This window comes from Pyxicephalus adspersus, chromosome 6 (genome assembly GCF_032062135.1).
Source record: "Pyxicephalus adspersus chromosome 6, UCB_Pads_2.0, whole genome shotgun sequence".
NCBI lineage: Eukaryota > Metazoa > Chordata > Amphibia > Anura > Pyxicephalidae > Pyxicephalus > Pyxicephalus adspersus.
The window spans coordinates 11,388,100-11,405,195 of NC_092863.1; the positions used below are offsets into that span (position 1 = coordinate 11,388,100).

The window sequence follows — 17,096 nt, forward strand, 5'->3', positions numbered from 1 at the left end:
AGGAATTGTCTGTGCCCACTGCAGCCTATCAGTGCCAGCACAGGGTATGGAGTCAGCTTCTGTTGTCTGCAGCTTACCTTGTTTACATGATGAATGATTGGTTACATTGTATGTTATGCTCAGTGTTCCTGCTTTAGTTGTATTTTTGTGATTTGATTGCACACTTTTGATGAGTTGTTCCTCCATTTGCTTCTGATGTGTGATTTGTATTGATAACACAATCATCCATGTTTTGTATTCTTCTTTTGGTATAATGTCCAACAAATAGAGCCAGGTAGCCACTTAAAATGAACCTTTAGCTTGAGCAACACTTCATCTCTGCTTTCACCTCTATGGCTTAGCTACAAATCACCAAAAGAGTAATTTTTAGCCTATTGAACCAACCCAACACTGCAGCCCTTAAAGGGGTAACCTCAAGCTTTTTGCCTAACTTATCCAGCTCCAGTTCTGGCCCCAAATTCCTCCTTAATTCCCTATTAGTGGTGCTCTTCACACAAAATGACTCCAGTTTGTACCCAGAAATGACACCAAATCCCTGGAGTTCTATATTTTACACCAGCAACTCAAATCACAAATATATCACTAGCCACAACTCTGTTAATCACTGGCAGCAACCTGTAAGGATGATAATTGCTGCAACAAAATCTGACAAGTCCCTTACACCGGGACATGTCAAACCAAATGTCTCTGGGTCCATGGAAGAGCTTGAGGGTTGGCTTTTGAACTTGTTATCGCTGCCCAAAGAATTCTTGGTGGAATTACTGTGCATTCTAAAGCTACGTACACACTTCCAAATATTATCGTTGGAAAACGAACGATCCTGCACGATATCTACGAACGATCGTATAGCACCGATCCTGCACATACAGATAACGACACGATCGTTCGTAGATATTGTACACACAATAGATCCGATCGTTTGAACGATAGAGGAACTATGTGCACGACAGGAAAGTGAACGAACGTTCGTTCATCAAGCATGCTCAGACCATGGACGATCAACAAACGACCGTACACACGAACGATGTTCAACGATCGTTGTCCAATCCGATCCGCCGGTCTGGTCGTTCGTTTCCAGCGACTTTCCTCGTTCGTCGGCGTCGTTGGTTACTTTTTTACGAACGATTTTGTGCCCAATCGATCGTTCGTCGTTCGATTGGAACGATAAAAATTGGAAGTGTGTACGCACCTTAAGCCTTTCAAAATGCCATCAGTGGAATTGCTTTACATTTGCTCTGTTTTCACCAATCACTTTCTCTTTTCCAAATAGATGAAGGTGATGGCTCATCCGTGTCTAGTTTTGTTTGCAGATCATATTTTCTGTGCGTTCATATTGTCATACTGTGTACATATTGCTTGTATCTGAATGAGACTTTAATTTTCTCTAGCCCATGCCACTTCCTTCCCCTGTTCTTTGTATCACTGATTTGGAAATGTATGAACTGTAATTCTCTGGTGTTTGGAGCTTGTTATAAAAATAGAAGTCATCACAATTCTGTTTCTTATGTTTTCACTAGCAGTATTTTTCATTAGCGCTTTAAGGATTTAGGTAAAATGGTGTTATCTATACAGAGACTTCTATACAGCAATGAGGTGTTTTACAGCATATGTCCAACATGTCTGTTATATTCCAGGTAGTTGTGGATGCACAAACATAAAGTATATTCTGCCATTGGGTGTGCGCAGTCTAACCTTTTCATGATATAATACTGATTTAGGTTCATATTGAATGCCCTGGCTTTAATATGTGCAAATGTGAACAAAATTTTGCCCATGACAACTGTTGGTGTACACTGAGTATGCAAATTGTAAATGTAGTGACTGTGTGCAGTGGGTTGACTTTCACTCCAGTTTTTGTAAATTGCCCCTCTGTATGAGCTCTGATCTGTGGAAGATGTGCCCTAAAATTAGGCTGTGGGTAAAGGAGTTAAGTGTTCTCCCCAGACCCTTTTAGCTGGGCGCACCACCCGGCACTTTTCAGTAACGACCTGGCTGTTTTTGGGTGGTTACTGATGAGTTGGACACAATACAGAGGCTGCCACCTCCTTACAATTTCTTGGAGTTGTCGCTAATACTGCCTGTGGTCTCTCTGCAGCTGATCTATACCCCATTACTGACTGGCTATGCCTTGTTCTGCACTGTGGATGGTGCTGGGCTTTGCTTCCTCATGCTGGAGCTGCCCTGGCAATCAGTGATGGTTATTTGCTTCTGTACTTGTGTGAACATTGTCAGACATAAAGCAGTGATTGGCACCGATCACCCAAAAACAATGAGATCTGCTCCTGGTGGCTTTTTCTTGGTGATTGTCACTGAAACAGAGAGTGAAAGGGAAATACAATATTTCTGAGATGTCACCGGAGCAAGCTGTAATTGCCTCTATTGCAGCCAACGCTGTCAGTCTCTGCTTAATTAAAGTTGTGGCCTGAAAGTAATGAAAAAAAAAAACACCATAGTTACATAGTAGGTTAGGTTGAAAAAAGACATAAGTCTATTAAGTTCAACCACTAAGGAAATAAACATATCCCAGATATAAAACCCTATAGGACATAGTTGGTTCAGAGGAAGGCAAAACCCCTGGTGCAATTTGCTTCATCAGGAGAAAAAAATTCTTTCCTGATTCCCTGATACAGATGTTCCCTGGAACAACAGTCTCTGTTATCTTTACTTTGAAGCCTTAATCCCCAGTTATATTCTGTGCTTCTGGAAATCATCCAGCTTTTTCTTAAAGCAATCTATAGTAGTTGCTGAAACTACTTCCTGAGGGAGCCGATTCCACATGTTCACAGACCTTACAGTGAAGAATCCCTTCCTTATCCGAAGCTTAAACTTCTTTTCCTCCAGACGCAAAGAGTGCCATCTTGTGTTTGTAATGATCTCGAAGTGAATAATTGGGAAGAGACTTCTCTATATGGACCATTTATTTATTTATACAGAGTGATCATATCCGCCCTTATACGTCTCTTCTCAAGAGAGAATAGATTCAGTTCAGCTAATCTCTCCTCATAGCTGAGCTCCTCCATTCCATTTATTAGTTTAGTTGCCCTTCGCTGCACTCTCTCCAATTCCACAATGTCCTTTTTGTGAAGTGGGGCCCAAAACTGGACTGCATATTTCAGATGGGGTCTGACCAATGCTTTGTACAGGGGCAGGATTATGTCTCCATCTCTGCAGTCTATTCCTCTTTTAATACAAGAAAGTACTTTACTAGCTTTAGATATTGCAGCTTGGCATTACATGTTGTTATTAAGTCCACGATCTACCAGAACCCCCAGATCCTTTTCAATTTCTGACTCCCCCAAATGTATCTTTAATCACCAGTCAGACATCTACTGCATTGCTGTAGTTGATGGTAGAAGAGAATGTTAACCTTGTTAGTGTTCCGATGCCCCTTTACCACCTCATTGCAGGCACTTAACCAATCTGTAGTGGGGTCCTCAACCTGAAGTTTTTCGTATTTTTTTCTGGATCACCGAACCAACCTTAAAGATAGTTGGGCAGGTTAAATTCCCATGTACGTAGTTCAGCTTTGAACACCTGGAGTTTATCTTTTATATAAACAGTATTATTTATTGGTACCAGTTTATCTGCATGTTGATCTAATAAATAACCTTCTTACTCATGTAACCATGCCCAATTCTCTTCTCTGCTTTATAACAGACGAGCAGGAGGCTCTCAAATCCATCATGAATGACTTGGTGGCCCTGCAACTAAGCAAGCGCCATCGAACGCCAGTGATTGAGGGGGTGAAGACCAAGGCCAGCAGTCAGCCCAACAAACAGGTACGCTGCTGACTTCTGAAATCTGAACCGTCCAGAGTAGATGATTGTAAGGTTTGTACAAAGGGGGTATTCAGAGTAATAGAAGTGTATTGATGTTGCTATATGCTCTAGCAGAACTAAATGGTAAATGTAGCCCCTCTTTCTTCTAACGCTGCCTCTGGAGGAGGGGGCTTATAGCTGAGTGCCTCTTTTATTTGTTTTTTTAACACTGATATTTATATTTCATCACATATTGGTTCACAGTTCAAAAGACCAGTAACTAGCATTCATTCTTCATGATTCCAGTGTGCTATTTACAGGGCATGCATAGCTAAAACTTATGTTACAGAAATCGATTAAAATTCCTGTTTATTGTATTTTTTTTCCCTGTTTAATGCAAACAGACTTATCTAAAACACCAAAAACAGTAATGTTTGCCAAGCTTACAACACACAAAATGATTAAGAATTGCCTGCTCTGTGCTTTTTTTTATCATTGTAAGGAAGTTCACATACACATCGGCTAGGTAAAAAAAGATGGACCCATACCAGTTCATCTACACAATAAATATTTACTGGAAAGAGAAATAAGCATTCCTGCCACTTTGTCATATATGAAAATGTTTTGTCTGTTGCAGAATGACGTGCGAATAAAGTTTGAATACAAGGGTGAGAGGCGGTGAGTACCATAGAATGAACTATTTGTCCTGTTTGCCATGGCACGACATATCAAAGCAGTGATATCCTGTTCACATGGAGGTGTTGGTGGTATATGTTGTCCATGTTATTAACATGAATATTTATTATGCGGTGCACCACCCGGCACTTTTCAGTAACCACCCGGCTATTTTTTGCATAGTTACTGAAGAGTTGGGTCACAATACAGGGGCTGCCACCCGCCTAAAATTTCTTCCCACCCAACTTGAAAAAAATTCTGGGTTGAACATTGATATGAATATTCAGTTAATTTCCTCTAGCGATCATGTACCGGTATCTACAGACATAGATATTTTTTTTTGTATTTTTTTTCTCTTCATATTTTGTACTGGTATGTGTAAATATTTGCAATTGTAAGACACTTTGATAAAGGTAGCCTTGGAACTTGGAGGACTTCAGTCTTGTGTTTTTTAGCAGTCTCATACAAGTTTATGTTGCCTGAATATTTATGGTTATGGTGTATTGGAGAGGGCACAGCCAGATACCCCAGAAGCTGGCTGTGGGAAGAATAGGAATTGGCCACTTGATACTGCTAACTCTACACTTACTTATACCTCATCCAAACATGAAGAATTAACTGGTAACACCTAACCTTCTCTAAAACACTACATTAATCCTAAAAACAAATTCAGAAACTATCCAATCCCAAACTTTACCCCTACATCTAACATGGTTAGTCTTGTAGTGCTTAACCTAGCTGGTGATCATTACCTATCCCTAATGTGAACTGGGGGCTAGTCCATGGACCTGTAAAGTAAATGATCTTTAAAGTCAGCGCTTACTAACTTCCTGTAGCTACAGACGCTGTGGAGCAGTTCATCCTCAAAGTTTACAGCATGTCTTCTCTCAGTAGCAGAGAATTGGGCCGGGTCACGTCAGGGGTTGGGGGTCCAGCTGCTGGGTGACTGCTAGGAGAGGCGTTAACAAAAGATCCAACTGGAAGATTGTCTGGCCTGCTGGTAACTTTAGGAATTGGGTTGAGGTTTATATTTTTGTATATTTTGAGTTTTTTTCATTTGTGATTTGAGTTTTAAAGAGTGAAAATTACATTTTTGTAGCAACCCATGTAGGAGTTATTTCTGTCCTAAACCTGACTTGTGAGTTGTTATAAGCAACGAGAATTTTTTTTTCTTGTTTCATCATTTAACATCTGTTTCATATTGGGCTGATTGAATATAATGGTTGTTATCTCTGCTGTTCAGTGATGAAAGTGTCTGTTACTTATAGCAACCAGATAGCAGTTGTCTTGTTTGCAATTTATAAAGTGAAGAAGATGAGAACAAATGTGTACATAGCTGTACTTGATAGGAGGCAGCTGTCCTCATGGCTCTAGGATTCCGTGTGACATATTGAAAGCTGGGATTCCTGTTTCCTCTCATTTCACTTTAATGATTTCCTCTTCTGCCATTGACCTCGGAGCACCTGCAGCTTGTCCTAATGCTCTCTGCTAATATGACTCTCTCCAACATGACACTGTACAGCATAGACACAAACTCCTAATGTGTGGGGTCTGCATTCTAGTTCTCCATAGTTATTGCTTTCCTGGCTGTATGTTGAGGGGAGGCAGTGATTTAATTACAAATAGCATCTAGTCCAGGAACCAATCCAGTCTCATGTTATTATGAATGGCCTTATTGTGAACTGGCCCTGGCTCACTCCTATCTCTAACCTGACTTTCCCTCCTCTTACAAGCTTAGCATTTGCAGACAGGAGTCGGGAAGTGGCCTCGCGGCTTCTCCGTGGCTGCCAAATCTGACCACAAGTATGCAAGATGGCTGGGGACAGAGCCGGAAGGATTTAAAGCCAGGGGATCTCTCCCTGCTTCTGGCTTGGGCCTCTCTCATCCTGACCATGTAGACCTGAGCAGATCACTTCCTATTAGAGGTGGAAGGTTCAGCTGAACGCAGACACTGTGCCCTGGATAGAAGAGGAGTATCCCATGTGGTTTCTTCTCCTTCCAGAAAAATCTATCTGTTAAAGGCTTGTAGCTGATGGGCCAGTGAAAGGAGTTTTAGATAAAACTGTACGGATTTGCCAACAATATTCTGGCTGGAACTTGGTGTCAAATGAGGGCTTCAAAGTCACGGCTGTAGAGCTTCCATACGTAAAAGCTGTATTGCCTTTCCTGAGGAATACGTCTCATGTTGCTCAGTTAGCTGTGAATATATCTCTAGTAGGATGAGGAATTAAAGCTTATACAATTGTCAGACCAGTCATTTTCTGCTTGGTACTAAACCCTTGTAGTTGTGGTAATGTGTCTATTCCAGCTGATAATTTGGCATCATTTATAACAGGACCCAGTCTTGCCTGTTATCATGGCCTTGATGCTTGCCTTAGTAACCTGGAAAACCTTTACCTATAAAATTGTGTTGGTAGAGTAGTGAACATAGAACTCTGTCCCTAAGAAGTTTATTGGCTTCCCCCCAAAATTGACTGTGGTAATGACAAATGACTAGATTGTGAAGGACAGCTAACGACATTACATTAGACTTTGTACAGCGCCTCTGAATATGTTGGCACTATATAAATACTCTGTAGAGGAAGAAGAAACTTGCTTGAGGCTGTTTTTTCAGTCATATCCTGCAAGGATGTCGGATACCAATACATATACTTGTATTTATACTATTAGAAGTGTTAGGCAAAGTAAAAGCTTAGCATGCCCCCATCCCCTTATTGGTAAGGATTGCAGTAGGCACAGAATAGCCATTCCACATGATCTACCAGTACTGACGTGGCCTCATCAGACTCCAACTGCCTACAAGTCTATCTTTACTTCTGAAGGAACATGATGAACATTTGTGCCATCCTCCTGGTTTAATGCAGAAACATTTAATGTACAGCGCTGCATAATATGTAGGTGATATATAAATACTGTTTAACATCAGGCAGCACAGTGGCTCAGTGGTTAGCACTCTGGCCTTTGCAGTGCTGCCTCCCAGGTTTGAATCTTAGCCAGGGCATCATCTGCATGGAGTTTGCAGGTTCTTCCCATGTTTTGTGTGGGTTTCTTCCGGGTACACTGGATTCCTCCCACATTCCAAAAACATGCAGTTAGGTTACTTGGCTTCCTCTCAAAATTTACGTAACGCTGTAATAATGACATAGGAATGTAGTAGGGACATTAGATTGTGAGCTCCTTTGAGGGACAGCTAGTGACATGACTATGCACTTAGTACAGCGGTGCGTAATATGTTGGTGCTATATAAATAATAATAATATGAAGGTTGAAGCGGAGTCCCCTTGAAATCATCCAGGCCTTATCTTGCTTTTCTTTTTATATAACACAATCATTCTCGGTTGTCAGGAGTGTCGTATTTGAAATCCTTGCACCCTGAGGAAGTCCTCCACCACCCAGCAATGCTGTTTGTAAACTCTTTGTTTCCAGTCACATGGGGCAGTAACACATAGACTCTTACCTGCTTCCTTAACCCATAATAAAGCAAGGCCAATTGACAATCCTGGTAAAACATTTATTTTTTTAATTTTCAGTTTTACCTATTAGTAACATTTCCACCCATTGTTGGATTTCCTAAACAAAATGTTGACTTTTAGGAGTCTATAAGATATCTAACATCAATAATCTAGATTTGTTTGTTTTATCTGGCACACATTAGGCAAATTCGGGGGCTGATCGATGTTTTATACGACACAGTAACATAGGATATGGTTATACAGGGACTCTGTGTTGTGTATTTAGTATATATTTAGTTGTGTAGATGAAACCAAGAGCTTTGCACATGGAGCCTCCGTTTTGTAGTTATTCTTCTGTTTTATCACCGTCTTCCCTCCTGTACTGACATTTCCTGTGTAACAGCATTGTATGCAAATAGAATTGGAGGGGGCAGCATGCAAGCTTTCTGCTGGTCTTATCATTCATGATTTTCATCCATCTCTGTATGGAATAATATTAGGTAAAGATTTGGCATTGTGCAGAGCTTTAACAGTTTATGGGCATTGAAAATAGTCAAGGTGATCAGCACAGTAGAACTAAAAAAAAAAGGAAAAGAAAAGTTTAATACTTATCCAGAAGCAGAAGCCTTGAATCTTTCTTTCTTTAAGTTTTTTAGTAAGATCGATCCTAAACCAGGAGTCTGCAAACTTTTTGGACTATTAGGCCATTTCAGGGTGTCAAGAAGGCACACTAGGCCAGAAGAAACAAGGTGTCCAAGTTTTTTCTAATCGTGACTGCAAGTGAGCAGTCTTCCGCTCATCTGCGGTGTAGTATCTGTACGCATGCTTGGCATTGAAATACCCCTTGAGATTCGACCGCTTGAAAGTGCTGTTGGTGTCAATGCACACTAAACACAGGGCTTTGCTGCCGCGTTGGACGAAGAATAATTAATCAGTCCATTCGGGGTTTAAGACACGATGTTCGAGGTCAACCTTCCGCAGACTGGTAGCTGCGCATTGCTTCTGCTCTTTAGGCATAGTAATTGGGTTAATGTGTGGGAACTTGCGATAACGCGACAATTTAATTAGGCCGGATGCAACAATAAATAACTGGGGGGGGGGTTAGATCGGACTGGAATACTGGCCAGGCCGTATCCGGCCTCAAGGCGGGAGTTTGCCTACCTCTGATCCAAACATTCGACATATTACCTGTTGATGCCTGACCCCTCTGTGGGCACTGTTGCATTTGCTGCCTTCACAACTCCTGTACCTCCTCTGAGCACAAGGGTTCCATCTGTTTGCCCCTTACCTTACTATAGGGCACGGTTCTAGTATATTGGGTGTCTGGCCCCTATCTGTCAACTGTGGTTCATTGTGCTGCACCTTCCTTACTATAGGATACAGTTCCAGTGTATTGCATGTATAGCTCTCTGATTTCATCTGCTCCTACTTACATATCCTACTACTACAGGATATGGTTTTGTGTTGGATAAATGGCCCATTTCTGCTCACTGTGCTACCATATACTGGCCCCTACCTCACTCCAGCCATTATTTCAGCCTGTTGGATCTGTTGTTTAAAAATAAAGATTCTCTAGTTGGGCTTTAAGTCGAAGGTTATCCAAGGAGCAGACTATAATGTATCAGCATTATCATTATCTCCGTTAACACAACCATAATTCTGGGATTATTTGACATTTAGAAAGCAAGATCTGGGAACCAGGAATTCCCACAGATATGTATGTTGTTTTTTTGCTGCAAGGTTAATAAACTGGGCATTGTGCTCTAGGACTTCAAAAATACATTGAGGTCATGGAGTAGCTAAGCATGTTCTGTCCACTTATCTCTGTATCTATACCCAAATATTTGCGGTTTTGGATATTATTATGAAATATTAAAATCCATGTTAGGATTTCTTCTCATCCAGGGTTCTACAGAAAAGATTTTCCCTCACTTCCTGGATAAAATCTGCAACATGAAAAATGTGTAAACCGTGAAAGTGGTTTATCCATGGGACAAGAGTTATCTTTAGATCCTCTATGATTGGATGTAGTGATCTCTATTGATACAGACTGTAGTTTTTTTGTCCTGTAACACTGAATATATTATTGGATTTATCATGTCTGTGTTATGGTGGCATTGCCTTTCTATAGTTGTACTTATGAATGGCCTTGTTCTTCCAGGATTCTGCAGTTTCCCCGTCCTGTGAAGTTTGAAGATGTGGAACAGAAAGTGAAGATGGTGTTTGGCCAGCAGATGGACCTTCATTACATGAACAATGAGGTGAGCACATTGATAAGACTTGAGGTCTTTACTGCAATTCCCAGGAATGGAACTGTATTACTGCTTTTTTGTGCTGGTTGGTTAATCTTGTCTTGGCTCTGACTATTTCTGTCTTTTTGCAGCTCTCTATCCCTCTCAGAAGTCAGGATGACCTTGAAAAAGCCGTGGATCTCTTGGATCGCAGCTCCAGCATGAAAAGTCTTCGTATTCTCCTCATCTCCCATGACAAAAACCATGTAAGACTTGTATTTTTTAGAACAAACAAATCCTTCCATAGTAATCTTTAGTGTTTGTCAGAAATTGGACATAGATCTAAATACATAAACATCATTATATGTACCCAAGTTTGTAGTAGTCTCCTGTAGAGCCCAAATTGGGAAATATGGAAGCAGAACAAGGGGGAGTTGCAGCTAACAAAGAGCATCAGGAGACATCAGACTTCTAGATCTTCTTTTGCTGTCTAGTCCAATGTTTCTCAGCCAGGGCTCCTCCAGAGGTTACCAGGGGATCCCTAGGCAAAGAACAGTTTGTGCCTCCCTGGTCAGTTTAAGTGACACCAATGATCTTTTTGGCTATCTGTAAGTATGATATTCTTCCCTCTGACCAGTAATGTAAGAGCCATTCTTGCTATAGACCTCCACACTAATGTACTGTGAGTTGTAGATGTAAAAGTATAGCAGGGGTTCCTTGAGGACCTGAAAGTCATTTAAAGGAGATAAGACCTTTTAAGTGTTTAATTTACTGCAGCAGAGAAAAGTCAGGTCTCCTCCTCACAGAGGGACAATTTTTGCTTGAGCAGAGCCTTACCCAAACATACAGTTGGAAGCGAACAATTGTCTCAAATGTGTTTTATATGCTGTAGTATTACCAGTCCTCCTCATTGGAAACACCTGTATCCGTTACTCTTTGGAGGGTATGTCAGTATATTTTTGGATATATTCTACTTGCCTTTTACTATACTCAGATGTAATTTTGGGGCACAATGCAAACGGAAGTAATTAGTGTACAGCAAACGCATGGAGTTCTCTCCCTTATTACCGATGTTTACAAGGTGTTAAAGAGGTCTAATTAAATATATTTTTCCTTTAAATGTTCATTTGAGGAGATCAGAAATGTTATGTACCTTGATATATTGGGTATCATTGGAGTAATCAATACATATTAACGCATCCCCTTTTTCCAAGACTTCATCACCACATTCTGGGATCCAGAAACAAGTGCGGATAAAGGCTTCACAGTCTTTGGGAGACGTTACAACAGCTTACCATGCTGCAGAATCCCGCAGCCGTCACCTTTCCGTCAGTAAGTCATGTGATTTTTTTTTTGGCAGTTTTCCTTACATTATAGCGTGGTTCATGTCTCAGAATTGGCATCAAATATGTATAATGAATTATTTATAAAAAAGATTTAATGCCTTTTTCTCAGGTTCCCAGAATGCGGGCCGCAGCTCGCCACCTCCCGGCTATGTACCAGAGAGACAGCAAAGGATAGCTCGGCAGGGTTCCTATACTAGCATCAATAGTGAGGGGGAATTCATCCCTGAGACTAATGACCAGTGTGTAAGTGTGCAGACTTTGTTACAGCTTACATCTGAGCTCTACACTGGCTTGCCCCTAACTTATTTATGGCCCTTGTCATTGATGTTTCTATTTATGTTTCTCTAATACAGATGTTGGATCCTTTAAGTAGTACAGAGAATTCCATATCTGGGAGCTGTCAGTCTTTAGATCAGTCGGAGGACAGGTAAACAGCTGAGTGTTCTGCTGGTTATGTAAAGATTCCTGCTCTGCTGCTGTGTTGGTTTGATTTGTTTTGTTCTTTTTCCTCAAAGTCCCACCTTCAGAAAGTCTCGGATGTCTCGGGCTCAGAGCTATCCAGACAACAGGCAAGATTTCTCAGGTACCAAAATTAAGCATTGTGTTCAGTCATCTCCTAACAGAAATGTGATGTTCCAAATGAGTGATACTTTATTTCTTCCATAGCAGATCGAGAAAACCAGTTCTATGATAAAGTAGGGAAAGGAGGAACTTACCCTCGAAGATATCATGTGTCTGTTCACCACAAAGATTACAATGATGGTGAGTTCTCTGACCCCATAAACTGAACATGGGTTGTGCAGCAAGATGGCAGTAATCAATTCGATAGCTGAAAGCTATTCGAGTTTATTTTGTCTCTTCTAGCGGCTCCTATTCAATGCCTTTATGGTTCTTATATGTACACAAATACGTCTGGTTTATCCAGGACCTTCTCCATTTCCTTCTACAATGCAGTGTGACACTTTAGAGGCCCAAGCATGGTAACATGGAGCTGGGTGGAATAGCCCATGTTCTGGGTATGCTCCAACACAAAGATTACACAAGCCATTCTAATTGGGGCTACAGTAAAGAAAGTTAGTGCCAAGGGGACATAATATTAGCAGAGGGGATGAGCTACAAATAAAGTCTGTGACTTTTCCCTAAATGGGTAGAGTGGTTTACTTTATATGACTTGAAAATAATGTACAGCTACATCACTCTTTTTATTTTCATAGATTTTGTGAGTGTACAGTCTTTTGCTGTACAAAACCCATCTCTTGCTCCAATTTGGGTGAATAAGGCTGCAGTGGACTCATGATATAGGTGGGGCTGGGACTATAGAACATATGCCTACATCATTTTATTCTGAGATCCACAATTATGCAGATGAAAACAGCAGCTGCAGACACAGGAACGGTAGAATTAAGTAGCAGGGCAGGCGGAGAAGCATACAACGAACACCACTTAGTAAACTAGGGGTTTAGTAGATTGATAAATACACCACACCTCAGGTGTATTCATCTTGTAACTTAGATCAGCTTGACATGCCTATACATTCCTTCCAAGGTGGTTATGTCTTTATAGGACTCTTTATAAGCTGCATCAACCTTACCTTTATGGGGGGAGCAGTTTTGTCACAAATTTTCAGTTATGGATGAGTTTTTCATTCTTTGTGTTCTGTCCTTTTTTCCTGCAGGCCGCAGAACTTTTCCACGGATCAGGCGACCTCAAGGCAATCTTTTCACTCTTGTGCCATCCAGTCGGTCTTTAAGCACCAATGGGGAAAACCTAGGTTTAACTGTACAGTACCTAGAAACCCGAAACCGACTGCGCAGTGCAGACAGCGAAAATACAGTGAGTGTACCAGAGAGAAACATTGCCACAAAATGTAAGGCACGGTGCTTTTTTTTTCTTGTTCTGTAAGCAAACATACATTCATAGTCTTTTCTAATGCCATTTAATTTTTTTTCTCTTTTTCAGCTCCAACTGCCCCTATAAACTGGCGTCGGGGTAAACTGCTGGGGCAGGGGGCATTTGGTCGTGTTTACCTGTGTTATGATGTGGACACAGGACGGGAACTGGCAGCTAAACAGGTTCAGTTTGATCCAGACAGCCCTGAGACCAGCAAGGTTAATCCAGCACTTTACTTCCTTCTGTTTACTAAATTTAAGAGATCTGTCATCCAGTGGTGTTTGTCCTTCACACGGGAAGGACATATCCAAAATGGAGTTTTGTGTTGCGGAAATTTATTGCTCATGGCTAAGGAAAACTGGAACTTGTTTTTTTTCCAGTCTTTTTAAACCAGCCGTATTATGATGTGCCTGGCCTTCACCCAATATTAACAATAACTCTTGTGAGGCAATTTGGCATAAAACAAAAAAGTGTAATGTGTTTCTTGGATTTAAAAGTTCTTGTTTAGTCAGTTGTAGTGATTCTGAATTTATGAACTAGCAGAACTATTTAACTTTAAATTGATAATCTAGTCCCCACCTGCCCATCTTTTCTGGCTGGTTTAATGACATCACTGGTGTTTTCTCCGTTGTCAGTGGTGGGTGCACATTATTCCTGCACTGGACAGCTTTCAGGTAATGATGCATTATTGCCATACAGCACAGTAGCATTCTTTGGCCAGGCTGCATGATAATTCTGCACTAGGCAGGTCCGTGACAGTTTGGGCTTAGAGGGAATAGGCTGCAAATTGTAAGCTTTCAATAAACATTATGCCATCTTCTGAATTACTCGGGTGATAATTCTAGATAAAAGCAGAGTATGCAGCAAAAGTTGTTCTATGTTTATTGAGGTATTGTAGTTGGTGTTCTTCTCTGATTGCAGAATGAAACGTTTTTTGTTCTCTGCACAGGAGGTCAGCGCTTTAGAATGTGAGATTCAGCTGCTGAAGAATCTCCATCAGGAACGGATAGTGCAGTATTATGGCTGTTTACGGGACAAAGGGGAGAAGACTCTGACTATTTTCATGGAGTATATGCCTGGGGTGAGTGCCTATAGCACAAGGAAGTAATGGTCCCCGAATGTTTGCGGCTTCCTGTAACAATGTGCATTTCATCCCATAGGGGTCTGTTAAAGATCAGCTAAAAGCCTACGGGGCCCTGACGGAGAACGTTACTCGTAGATACACCCGGCAGATCCTCGAGGGAGTGTCTTACCTACACAGCAACATGATTGTACACAGAGATATCAAAGGTATTTTTTTTTCTTCATGCCATATAGCATGGTAAGCCTATGTGGGATTATCCATGGGTTTTGGAGGAATCGGAGCTTAAGGTAGAGGTAAACCCAATCATGAATATAGAAGTGCGGTAGTGGAATACTTCTCTGTATTTGTGTTTATATGATTTACTTGTTGCCTGTTATGTATGTAACCTTTTTTCTTACAGGGGCCAACATCCTAAGGGACTCTGCAGGGAATGTGAAGATGGGTGACTTTGGTGCAAGCAAACGCCTCCAGACAATCTGCATGTCAGGAACAGGAATCCGCTCAGTGACAGGGACACCGTACTGGATGAGCCCAGAAGTGATCAGTGGGGAAGGTTATGGGAGAAAAGCAGATGTCTGGTGAGTAGAAGATAGCTGCAGCTGACTTTATGGTGTTTCAAATAAAAGCCAGCCTGTCCTTACTAACTTTTTGCTGCATGGTCTGGTGTAACCTGAACAAGATAAGGTGTGCTTAGTTCTGTAACATGTTCAGTGTTACTTTTTTTTTCATTTCCTGTCCTGCAGACATAACAGGATGAGGATAAGAAATCTTAAGGTGAGGTTAAATCCCTTTGTAGTTGGTTGTCCTCATCTCCTGTTCCGATTCCGTGTAAAACATTGGAGTCCAATTACTTTCGTTCGTGGCAGGGTCACACAAACAGGTTTTATTCCCCAATCTAAAGCCATAACAAAAAAAGCCAGATATACCCCAATGTGGGTTCTCAGTACTCATATATGCTCTTTTCTTTCTGACAGATTGATAGTCGTCATTCTATTAGGTTTACATGGTGCGATATGATGAATCCATGTGCCTTCCTTTTCATACAGGAGCTTGGGCTGTACCGTGGTGGAAATGCTGACTGAGAAACCTCCCTGGGCCGAGTATGAAGCTATGGCTGCCATTTTTAAAATTGCCACCCAGCCAACCAACCCTCAGCTCCCTACCAACACATCAGAGCAGTGCCGGGACTTTGTAAAGAGGATACTGGTGGAGGCACGGCAGAGGCCGTCAGCCGAGGAGCTGCTCCGTCACCCCTTTGCCCAACTTACTTATTGATTTCCTTCAAGTGTTTTCCCTTCATCAGCCTTCAGACTTCTGAGAAAAATGAACTTTTTATTGCTGAGGGAAAGCAATTCAATCCGGAATGAAGACAATCATTACTCCACCCCTATGCTGTGTGAAGAGCGGGTTCCAGATCCAGCGGCTGGGTGGATCCACATCAGTGTTAGAGCGTCAGAACAATGTATTCATTGGAACGGTTAGAGACTTCCATGGTTAAAGTTGGAGACAATGAAATAAACGAACAAGACAACGCGGGATGACTTAGACATAAGTTTAACCTGCACCAGATTCTCTTCCTCCTCGGTGACCGGTGCCTTAATACCTCTTCAGCCAGGGAGCACACAGACCCGAATCGGCCTGGTTATTGGAAAGGGTTTTCCAAGCAATGGTATGAAATCGGGACGGTCGGACTCTACATGACAAAGGTTAGTTCCACCCCATGGCTTGACTTCTTTACCAAATCTGGTATTATTCACCGAAGCCCTTAAACCCACCATGTATTCAGGGAGTGTAAATAAACCATAGAAGTATTTTATTCTGTCCATTTATTAACAATTTGTAATAGTCTTAGAAAACTATTATTATTGTGGCCAAGGCAGCTTTTATCTCTATTTTTCTGCTTGTTGTACGGAGTGTAGTGAATATTCTTTGTGCCTTTAGGGAGATGTTCTGATAGTAACTGCTGAGTAACTTGAGGATTAAGTGATAACTCCCAGTGATTTCCCTGAGCTTATGGCTTCTGTCTGTGGCCCTATTTACACACAGTAGCCCATTAAGCAGCGGTATAGATTCTCAATTATAACACTGCTTTTCACAGCAAAAAAGTTTTCTGAAAAACTTTAAAGCAAAAAGCATAACTTTGCTAATGTAATTTCTGCTTGTCATTAGGTGCCTGAAGGAGGAGGACACAGATCACATGACGCTGTTAGTCATGTGACCAGACTCTCCTTCTGTCACAGTGTGTTTGCAGCGTCTTGCAAAGGGCACCACATAAAGGCTCCACATATTGGAAATATATAAATGTAAGAACTTCAGTGAATATTTACACCGCTATGTCTTGCGGATAACGGATAAGGGTAGCTGCTCTCTGTTTTAGTCCCTTTTGTAAGGTGTGCAGTTGATGATTGAAGTGACTGATGTCTGACTGTTAGAAAGCAGCATTTTTTTCTGTGGTCATAAATAGAACAAACGTAATTGGTTGTTGTCTTTTGTTTCTATATTTTATTTTTTTCTTTGTAATTCAGGCTTTTAGTGCAGCACCCCCACAAGTGCATCGGTGCTGTATTTTCTTATTGCCTTGTGGTGTCACTAAAGCACTGACATGTTCACGTTGTGTTACGCCAATGTATTGATACAAGGTCGGCACTAGACTTTCTGAG

The 17,096-nt window shown here is 41.3% G+C and overlaps 1 protein-coding gene across 2 annotated transcripts; it reads left to right on the forward strand.

The window, feature by feature from the left end:
- The first annotated feature begins 3,661 nt into the window (after positions 1 to 3,661).
- MAP3K3 (mitogen-activated protein kinase kinase kinase 3) lies at positions 3,662 to 16,469 on the forward strand. 2 transcript variants are annotated; one of them, XM_072414542.1, is made up of 15 exons: positions 3,662 to 3,779; positions 4,396 to 4,436; positions 10,047 to 10,146; positions 10,269 to 10,382; positions 11,331 to 11,448; positions 11,572 to 11,705; positions 11,816 to 11,889; positions 11,978 to 12,045; positions 12,129 to 12,224; positions 13,138 to 13,329; positions 13,422 to 13,570; positions 14,302 to 14,433; positions 14,513 to 14,642; positions 14,837 to 15,014; positions 15,483 to 16,469. In XM_072414542.1, the coding sequence occupies exons 1-15, from the start codon at positions 3,684 to 3,686 to the stop codon at positions 15,709 to 15,711; spliced, it is 1,851 nt and encodes a 616-aa protein (XP_072270643.1). In that variant the 5' UTR covers positions 3,662 to 3,683; the 3' UTR covers positions 15,712 to 16,469. The 2 variants fall into 2 exon arrangements, with proteins under 2 accessions (XP_072270643.1, XP_072270644.1); XM_072414543.1 differs by having other exon boundaries at positions 12,132 to 12,224.
- Positions 16,470 to 17,096: the final 627 nt, after the last annotated feature.

Coding starts and splice junctions, on each gene's coding strand:
- MAP3K3 (XM_072414542.1), top strand. CDS start 3,684: ATGAATGACTTGGTGGCCCTGCAACTAAGCAAGCGCCATCGAACGCCA. Junction 4,437..10,046: donor GAATACAAGGGTGAGAGGCG/GTGAGTACCATA, acceptor TTGTTCTTCCAG/GATTCTGCAGTTTCCCCGTC. Junction 12,046..12,128: donor CAACAGGCAAGATTTCTCAG/GTACCAAAATTA, acceptor TTTCTTCCATAG/CAGATCGAGAAAACCAGTTC.